General features: G+C 36.6%; 1 protein-coding gene across 1 annotated transcript in view; it reads right to left on the bottom strand.

The window, feature by feature from the left end:
• SLC30A8 (solute carrier family 30 member 8) overlaps positions 1-8,949 on the bottom strand; it is a 48,956-nt gene extending 40,007 nt beyond the window's left edge. The window contains exon 1 of the mRNA XM_045456270.1: positions 8,654-8,949. Within this exon, the coding sequence (XP_045312226.1) occupies positions 8,654-8,724 (71 nt within the window). The 5' untranslated portion in view covers positions 8,725-8,949. The remainder of the gene's footprint in view (positions 1-8,653) is intronic.
• Between the last annotated feature and the right edge of the window lie 1,608 nt (positions 8,950-10,557).

Genomic DNA, 10,557 nt, shown 5'->3' on the forward strand with positions numbered 1-10,557 from the left:
GTAGGATCCACAGGACATACTAATCAATAGCATCATTTAAGGGGGAATGAGGAAGGGGAGGGACCGGAGGATGGCTCATGGATTTCTGGTTACAGCAGCTAGGATAAGGGCATACCAGTTTCAGAGATGGGCTGAGTGACTGGCAGCACAGCGAGGGGGCTGCGAATTTGGGCTCTGACATCCCATTGCTAAGTCACTTGCCAGCTTTACCACTCACTAATCATATGACTGTAAGAAAATGACTTAACCTCTCTGTGCCTCAATTTCCACTGCAAAATGGTGATAATGATAACACCTCTCTCACAGGGCAGCTGTGATATTTTAGTTAATTCATATAAATATTTCAAAGTGTGTTTGGAACAAGGTAAATGCACCAAAAAATGTGAATTTTTAAGTTAGTCTACCATTTTCACAAACTACATTATTATCATTGTTCTTGAGAAAGAATAAAGCAAGTTTTACTGTGAAATAACTTTTAGGCTAAGCATTTTTATAACAGAGCTTGAATAAACAAAAAGCAGGCTTTTCTTTTGTTGCCCCTTTGTCCACATCTATCATTCTAGATTCTACTCCAATGACAAGAAATCATACAAATCATCAGTTTTGTATTAATTGACCCCGGGGCTTGATTCTCTAATCCTAAGGAGAGGATAAATGTCAAAGAAGGAGAAAACAGTCATAAATCCCTTAGCTGTTCCTGACCCGTTTCCCCTTATCAACCTGTGCTCTGTCTGCACTAGAAAGAGTCCTAAGTATTCAGCTCCTGGGACCTTGTCTTGAACACCGTAAATATCAGTACATATTTGCTGAGATTATACTTGATTCGATGTTTATGAAATATATGAGTGATGTGAAGAAGTGTTTTGAGGGGAGAGCTAGAGGGAGTGGAGAATAGAAATGTTTGCAGCATCAGATGTAATTTCTTATCCCAGAACAGGAATTCAGTTACCCTCTCCTTTTTGAAACAGCTTTATTAAGGTATAATTCATATACCACACATATGACCCACTTATGTATACAACTTAATGGGTTTTAGCATATTTGCAGAGTTGTGCGACCATCACCATAATCTAAGTTAGAACATTTCCATCATCCCAAAAAGAAACCTGGTACCCGTTAGCAATATTTCCCCAATGTCCCAATCTCCTTACATACAACCTTACCCTAGGCAAGCACTAATTTGCTTTCTGCCTCCATAAATTTTCCCATTCTGGACATTTCATATAAATGGAATCATACAGCATGTGGTTTTTACGAATGACTTCTTTCACTTAGCATAATGTTTTCAAGGTTTATCCATGTTTTAGAAAGTATCAATACATCAGTACTTTATTGCTTTTTATTTTCAAATAACACTCCGTTGCATGGATATACAACATTTTCTTTAATCATTTGATGGGTATTTAGGTGGTTTTGATTTGGGGTTTTTACTTTATTCATGATAATGAATAATGCTGCTATGAAAATTTGTATACAAGCTTTTTTGGAAGTATGTTTTCATTTTTATTGAAAAAATACCTAGCAGTAGAATTCCTGGGTCATAAGGAAACTCTATATTTAACATTTTGTAGAAATTGCCAGAATGTTTTTCAAAACACTATGCTATTATACATTCCCACATTCAGTACTTGAGAGCTATCATTTCTCTGTATCCTCACCAACACTTGTTTTTGGTTTTTTGATTATAGCCATCCTAGTGGGTATGAAGTACTATCTCATTGTGGTCTTGACATGCATTTCCCCTGATGGCTAATGATGTTAAATATCTTTCATGTGTTTATTACACATTTGTATATTTTCTTGGAGAAGTGTCTATCCAAAGCCTATTTTTAAATTGGCCAATTTATCTTTTTATTATTGAGTTGTAATTGTCCTTTATATATTCTGATATATTTAATTTGCAAATATTTCCTCTCAATTTGTGGCTTGTATTTTCATTTTCTTCGTTGTATTGTTTTCAGAACAAAAGATTTTAATTTTGATGCTCTGTAATTTATCTATTTTTTTTTTATCATTTATGCTTTTGGTGCCATATTAAGAAACCATAGCCTAACCCAAGGTCATAAGGTTTTATGCCTGTGTTTTCTTTTAAGAGTTTTATAGTTTTAGCTCTTACATTTAGCTGTCATTTGTTGTAGCTTTATATTAACTTTTGAAATCAGGAAATGATTTCAAATATTTTTTTTCAAGTGTGTTTCACTTTTTCTAGGCCCCTTTTATTTCTATATGAATTGTGGGATTATCTTGTCAATTTCTTCAAAAGGCAGACGAGATTTTAGTACTGATTGCACTGAACCTCTACATTACATTGGAGAATGTTGCCATCTTAAAATTGTCTTTCAATACACAAACATGGGATATCTTTGCATTGATCTAAATAAAGATCTAAATCTTCTTTAATTTCAGCGTTTTGTTATTTTCAGTGTACAAGTTTTGTACTTTGTTAAATTTATTCCTAAGTATTTTATTCTTTTTCATGCTATTATAAACTGAATTGTTGTCTTAATTGTATTTTCAGATTAGTCATTGCTACCATATAAAAATACAATTTATTATTTGGATATTATCTTGCTACCTGAAGCCTTACTGAACCTGTTCATTAGCTCTAAAGATTTTTAGTGTATCCCTTAGGATTTTTATATACTAGTTGATGTTATCTGCACATGGTGTTAAGTTTTATGTCTTCCTTTCCAATCTGGATGGCTTTTATTTTCACTTTTATTTCTGTCTTGCCTGTTTGCCTTGGCTAGAACACTCAATAAATTGCTGAGTAGAAATGGTGACAATGGGCATCCTTGTCTTGTTCCTGATATTAGGGGAAAGCTTTCAGGCCTTACCACTAAGTATAATGTTAGCTTCTGATTTTCCATAGATGCTTTTTATCAAGTTGAAGAAGTTACCTTCTATTCCTTGTTTGGTGAACACTGTAATGAAAGGCTGTTGAATTTTGTTGAATGCTTTTTCTGCATCTAATGAGATAATCATATGGTGGTTTTTGTCCTTTATTCTATTAATATGGTATATTACTTTGATTATATTTCAAATGTTAAATCAAGAATTCATTACTGGGATAAATCTGACTTTGCCATGGTTTATAATTTTTTTATATCTTGCTGTGTTCAGTTTGTTAGTAGTAGGAGCAGGGATTTTTGAATCTATATTTATAAGGTATATTGACCTGTAGTATTATTTTCTTGTGATAGTTTTGTGTTTTGCTATTGGTGAAATATTGAATATAAAATGAATTGGAAAATGCTCATTCTTTTTTATTTGTTGGAAGAATTTGTGAAGAATTGGTATTAATTCTACTTTTTATGTTGGTAAAAACCACCAGTGAAGACAGCTGGGTTTGGGATTTTCTTTGCATGAAATCTCCTTATTACTAATTCATTATTTTTATTTATTATAGATCCACACAGAGTTTCTATTTTCTCTTGAGTTAGTTTGGTAGTTTGTATCTTTGTATAAATTTTCCATTTCATCTAATATTATATATATTTTATATATGCAATTTATTATCAGTTAAGAGAAGAAAGAAAAGTAAATACACTATCTTTTATAATTACATTTACTGATGCTATTTGGTTTTTATGTGTTGATTCAAATTAATGTCTGGTGTCTTATTTTCAGCTTGAAAAATTTTCTTTACTATTTATTGAAATGTGAGTCTACAAGCAAAAAAAATCTGTTTTTGTTCACCTGGGAATGTCTTCATTTCACCTTCATTTTAGAAGATAGTTTTGCTAGGTATAAGATGATTGGTTGACAGCCCTTTTGTCATTTTCTTTTAGCCCTTTCTTTTAGCCCTTTAAATATGACATTCTACCACCTTCCAGCTCCTTTGTTTCTGCTAGAAGTCAGCTGTGAATCTTACTGAGATGCTCTTGAACATGATGAATCTTTTTCTTCTCTCTTGCTGCTTTCAAGATTTTGTCTTTGTGTTTTCCTTTCAGCATTTTCACTGTGATGTATCAGAGTAGATCCATTTTTCCTTAATTCTTCTTAGAATCTGTTGACCATTGTGGATGTGTGGATTAATATTGTCACCAAATTTTGGGAAATTCCAGCCACTATTTCTTCAAATATTTTTCTCCTCCTTTTTTTTCCCTCTCCTTCTGGTACTCCCATTATGCTTATATTAGGGCACTTAATGATTTCCCTGAGGTTCTGTTACATTTCCTTCCTTATTTTTTCTCTGTGTTCTTTATATTGCATATCTATTGATCTATCCTCAAGCTCGTCCATTCTTCTGTCAGCTCTTATCTACTGCTGAGCCCCTTTAACAATTTTTTTATTCTACTTACTGTCCTTTTCTTTTTTTAAATATGTAATTTATTGTCAAGTTAGCTAACAGTGTATATAGTGTGCTCTTGGCTTCGGGAGTAGATTCCCATGATTCATCGCCTACATACAACACCCAGTGCACATCCCAACAAGTGCCCCCCTCAATGCCCATCACCCATTTTCCCCTCTCTCCCACCCCTCCATCAATCTTCAGTTTGTTCTCTGTATTTAAGAGTCTCTTATGGTTTGCCTCCCTCTGTTTGAAATTAGTTTTTCACCTTCCCTTCCCCTATGGTCTTCTGTTAGGTTTCTCAATGAGTGAAAATATATGATATCTGTCTGTCTCTGACTGACTTATTCTATTTAACATAATGCCCTCCAGTTCCATCCACATTGTTTCATATGGCAAGATTTTATTCTTTCTCATTACCGAGTAGTATTCTATTGTACTCACACACCACATCTTCTTTATCCATTCACCAGTTGATGGACATTTGGCCTCTTTCCATAATTTGGCTATTGTTGGTAATGCTGTCTTTTCAACTTCAGAATTTCCATTTGGTTCTTTTTCCTTTTTATGATTTCTGTCTCTTTATTGACATTCTCTCCTTGATGAAACATTGCATCATACCTCTCTTTAATTCTTTAAACATGATTTCATTTAGTTCTTTAATCATATTTATAATGACTGCTCTGAAATCTTTGAATTCTAAGTTCCATTTCTGGGCCCTTTCAAAGGAAGTTTCTATTACCTGCTCTTTTATGGATTATTCTTCACTGTGTCTCTGCATGTCTTAAAATATTTTGCCTAAAATTGGATGTTTTAGATAATACACTATAGCAGTTCTGGATATTGATCTCCTGTGGGCCTGTTGTTGCTGCTGTTTACTTGTTTGCTTTTTTATTTGTTTAGCAATGACTTGTCTACTTAAGTGGAATCTATTTCCTCTGACATCCCCTACATGTACAGCTTCTGTTATCATTTGCAAAAGGGTGCAGCCTTGGGGATGCACACAGTCATCTTTACCTCCTACCCCCACCCCAGCCCAGGGATGCTGATCTTTTTTAATCATGTTTGCTGTGATTCTCTCTTTCCATGGTCTCATTGTTAAGCTTCTGGATGCTCTGTTTAAATGGGTATCATATCTAACAGTTGACCTATGTAATCATTTATTGATTAGTGTTTTCAACAATGCCCTGAGGCATAAATCTCTCCACAATCCCATCCAATTAAAGCTGGACCATTTGTTAGTCTGCTTAAGCTGCTATAACAAAATAACACAGACTGGGTAGCTTAAACAACAGAAATTTATTTTCTCGTGGTCTGAAAGTCCATGATTAAAGTGCTGGAAAATTCAGTTTCTGGCAAAAGCTCTCTTCCTAGTCTATAGATAGCTGCCTTGCTACATCCTCACGTGGTGGAGAGAGAGAGAGATATCTCTGGTGTCTCTTCCTCTTTTATGAGGGCAGCAGTTCTACCATATCAGGGCTCTATCCTAATGACTTCATTTAACCTTAATCACCTTTTAAAAGTGCTGTCTCCAGGAAAGTCACATGGGAGTTCAGGCTTCAACATATGAATTTGGGGGATGGGGGAGATACAAATATCCAGTTCACAGCAGGCTCCTTTACAGGGAGGGGATATTTAAGGCCATAGGAAGGAGAATGAAGACTAACCAAAAGCTGACACAAAGCTCCCAGACATGTGAGCAAAGCCATCTTGTATCTTTTGGCACAGTTCAGACACCAGCAGAATGCACCCTCATGAGCAAACCTCACTGACCTCATATGGGGCCTTGAGGAAATCCTGACCCACAGAACTACGAATAATAAAATGATTGTTGAGGAAATCAAAGTCTATGTGACCTCAGGAGGAAATAGATTAAGGATTCAGGAGGGCACAAGATGAAAGTGTGTGTGCGGGAGATATGGAGGAGGTAGCAGACACTGAATTCACAAACAGGAGGCATGGATCCAGACCCCAACTCTGTCATAATTAGATATCTGACCTTAAGAAAGGCAATTTTTCTCTTTGGCATTCAGGTTCCTAACTGATAAGTCAGGAATCAGGATAAATCATCTCTCCCAGGTTTAACTGTTTTTATATGAAAGCAAAATTAAAATGAGTTTGACAGTTTTTATCATCACCATATCCTGAAAATCATACGCATTTAGGAAGTGAAAGAGACCCTGTAACTATAAATGATTGGCTTTATTTGTGTAACAGAGTGTTAATGGTCTATTTTAATGAGAAGGGAAATAGTGTTATTTTAATAACATAGAGATGCTTTATGAATAGTGTCCATAGTGTTAACAATTGGTTGTCTAAAATTTCTGCCTGGGCGCCGGGGTGGCTCAGTCGGTTGAGCGTCCAACTTTGGTCAGGTCATGATCTCACAGTTCATGAGTTCAAGCCCTGCGTTGGGCTCTGTGCTGACAGCTCGGAGCCTGGGTCCTGCTTCGGATTCTGTGTCTCCCTCTCTTTCTGCCCCTTCCCCGCTCATGCTCTGTCTCTCTCTGTCTCTCAAAAATGAATAAAGTTAAAAAAAATTAATTTCTGCCTGACCTAAAATGAGGTTTGGTTATTTATGGTCTTAATAAATCACATCTAATATTATTTTTCTAAGAAAAATAAGTTTTATAATGTGAGATAATAGATGTGCTAGAATCTATCATATATATATATTTTTTTTCAACGTTTATTTATTTTTGGGACAGAGAGAGACAGAGCATGAACGGGGGAGGGGCAGAGAGAGAGGGAGACACAGAATCGGAAACAGGCTCCAGGCTCTGAGCCATCAGCCCAGAGCCCGACGCGGGGCTCGAACTCACGGACCGCGAGATCGTGACCTGGCTGAAGTCAGACGCTTAACCGACTGCGCCACCCAGGCGCCCCTATCATATATTTTTAAACCAAAATTATAAATGTCCTATAAAAAGTCCCTTTACTGTTGTTAAAACATTTAGTGCTCTCAAACACAATGTTATTACTCTTTAGAATATTAATTTGGTTCCACGAAACAAACAAAAACATACATATTATTAGTGGATATGTATTCTCTTAAGCTCTGCTCCTAACATGAATTCATTTCAGATTTCCATTCATTCATCCATATGTACTAAGCATGTTTCTCTTTGCTCTTCATTCAGGTTGAACTCCCCAAACACACCAAACTCTTGTTCTTATATGTCTCTGTTTTTTTCCAGGCAATTATCTCAGTCTGGAAAATGTCCCCTAACCTTATTTTCTCTCTCTCTCTCTCTCTCTCTCTCTCTCTCTCTTGTGTTTGTGTGTGTTTCAAATTTTTATTTAAATTCTGGCTGGTTAGCAAATACTATAATACTGGTCTTAGGAGTAGAATTTAGTGATTCATCACATACATATAACACCCAATGCTCATCACAAGTGCCTTTCTTAATACCCATCACCCATTTAGCCCATCCCCCACCCACCTCCCTTCCAGTAACCCTCAGTTTGTTCTCTATAGTTAAAAGTTTCTTATGGTTTGCCTCCCTCTCTCTAACCCTATTTTCTCTGTGGAGTTTTCCTAACCTTACTCTCTAACTCCTTTTCATTTTTCAGTTCTTACACTAGCACTTCTGAAAAGCTTTCTCTGACCCTTAAAGTCTAGCTAATACCTTTTCTTTGAGATATTCTCATTAAACACCACCAGAATGACACTTGCATGATGTTTTGTAATTGCCTATTCCCTATATAGGTTCCACATTAGACTCAAAATTTCAAGAGGACAGAGATCTGAGAGTAGGAATATCTTCTTCCTGTTATATATCCAGGTGTATTTAATCAATAGTAGTTAAATAAGGGGAAAATGAATGAATATATTGCATGTAGTAATGTGGAGATATTAAATGGGACTAGAACTATATATCACATTAAATTCAGCTATATTTATTATAGTTGTATATATTTGATTATGTTATTTTGTGATTAAGAAAATTGCAATTAATTTAAAGATCAGTATAATCACAATTCAGTCACATAGTTTAAAAGCCTTAATTTTTTTCTAAATGTAATTTAGTAAAATTTACCTAGGACTTTAAAAATGGAATAACTTGAAGAAAAGAAAGGTAAACACATTGGATCGTATATATGCCTATTTTCTGGAAGATAAACTACAGATGAAAAATATATTAATAAAATGTATCCTTTGTGCACTTAGGATATTTAAGGAATTAAATCCTGAATTCTTCAGGATTTGAATTATACAAGTCAGTCAAAAGTTTACCAAATTTTACAAAATGCCTCTGAGTTGCACGGCAAAAGTTCTCAATTTTGAAGCAGTAGGACCCAAGGGTTTACTGATTAGTCAAGACAGAAAATTGTGAAGCAGAAACAGATGTCCGTTACCTGTCTAGGGTGAAGGCATACATCTTAGTGGCTTTGTCATTCACAAGATAAGTTCTTTCAAGAAACTCCATGGTGGTCAGGATGAGAGCTTCTGCTCCTTGCTGTTGTTGTGGCTGCTCTTGTTTACCTCGCTGTCCAGTTTGGGGAGCAAAGCAGCATTACAACCCTTCACGTACTTTCCAAAGAAAAAATAAAAAGGCTTCCGGGATTTAGAATAACAAGCCTCCTACATCAATGCTCTTGGTAGGTCTGCTAAAATTATGGCCTCCTTGGACTGTCAGCTGGTCTCATTCTCTCTCCCCCAGAAACTCCTTTCCTACAGAGACCGGCAGGTAGAATCAGGTGAAGTGTGTGTGTGTTTGTGTGTGTGTGTGCCCACGCTTCCTATGCTATCTGATTCCATCATGCTTCCTCAGAGGTAGAAGAGCTCAAAGGTTTCCTGCTAATTGCTGATGTGGGGGTTTGGTCTTTAGAACACACCTGGGTGAAACGCAAACACCTTTCTGTATACTAGTCTCATGTTTCCCCTTTCTTTTCCTTTCCTTTTTTTGAGGGGGCCCTCTCTCTCTCAACCTAAAAGCATTTCTCCTGAGATTTAGTTCTAAGATGACCTCTCAGCAGCCATCAGGATTTACTTCTCCGCTCCTAGGACCATTTTGGGATTTTACGACTGAAGGGAGGACATGGGTCATTAGTTACCGAAGTCTGTAATCTGAAACGGTTCCTGGTGCAGCAGCTTTGAAGCCCTTTTGACAGGCAGGTAAAGGGCAGACTCAGCTTCTAAATACATAACAGCCCTCAATCATACCTACAAGAACTGGAATGATCTGGCCAGGGTATCCTCTGCTAAGGATAAAAGACTCACTCAAGGAAACTCTATCAGGCAAACAAATGACAACTCAGGAATGGCATCTTCTGAGTTAATCCCAAGAGAACTTCAACCCCCAAACTCCTAGGAATTCATATTTTATTTCATTATACAGCACTTTCCTTTCCAAGTAAGAGAAGTGACTGTAGCCCAAGGGCAATAGCCCTTTGTGGTAGCATTTGTGTGGAGGCCAAAGGACATCCTGGACCGGAACAGATGCATGTGAGGGGTGAGGGTGAGTGCAGACTGGAGAAGAGGGCATAAATCTCCAACCACTGAGTCCTCATTTCCTTCTCCTTCTGTCAACACTCACTTTCTAGTAAGAAAACTCACAGTAGGGTAGTCATGGAATAGCCCAATTGCCCAGCATCTTGGGAATCTGCCCACCATACCGAGCAGAAATCTGCCACAATGGCCTAATAAAATACATATTGTCTCTGGAGACGAACATGGGATTCAATGGCAGTTGCAGTAGCAGGGAGGGAGAGTCATCTTTGGCTGACAGTGAGAGCATCAGGTCTCCTATCACATCTTCAGTGAAGCTGTACATCTTTAAGATTTCAGTGTCATCCATAACATAAATTCTAAGGTCTTTTCATATGACTCCATTGCCTAACCAATCATTAACTTGGTTCTGACAGATGGAAACCAGATAAATGGCTGGAGGAGGACATTTTTCCTTGCAGGAGAAATTCTGGGTCTAGGGTCAGTAAAATAATCCAAAGTATTTCTTTTTCATTTTTCCTGGCACTTTACTTTACAAAGTAATAGGTTATTCTGTGGATGCAAAGCCAGAAACCAGAAAATAATTACTAATCCATCTGTGCGACACGTTGCCACATTTTGCAGCTTGAGTCATTTGTGAGCTGTTGCTACCACATATGAGAGAAATAGAATTCAAGTGAATGAATGTCAAAAGTGAAGAAACTACTTAAAATTAGGCTGAGATTCATTAAGAATAAGTGCAAGGAAGAGAAGATAAGCAGTATTCAAATACAGGAAAGAGAATATTTAGCTATAAATATCAATGGGAAAA

This window comes from Leopardus geoffroyi, chromosome C3 (genome assembly GCF_018350155.1).
Source record: "Leopardus geoffroyi isolate Oge1 chromosome C3, O.geoffroyi_Oge1_pat1.0, whole genome shotgun sequence".
Classification (NCBI taxonomy): Eukaryota; Metazoa; Chordata; class Mammalia; order Carnivora; family Felidae; genus Leopardus; species Leopardus geoffroyi.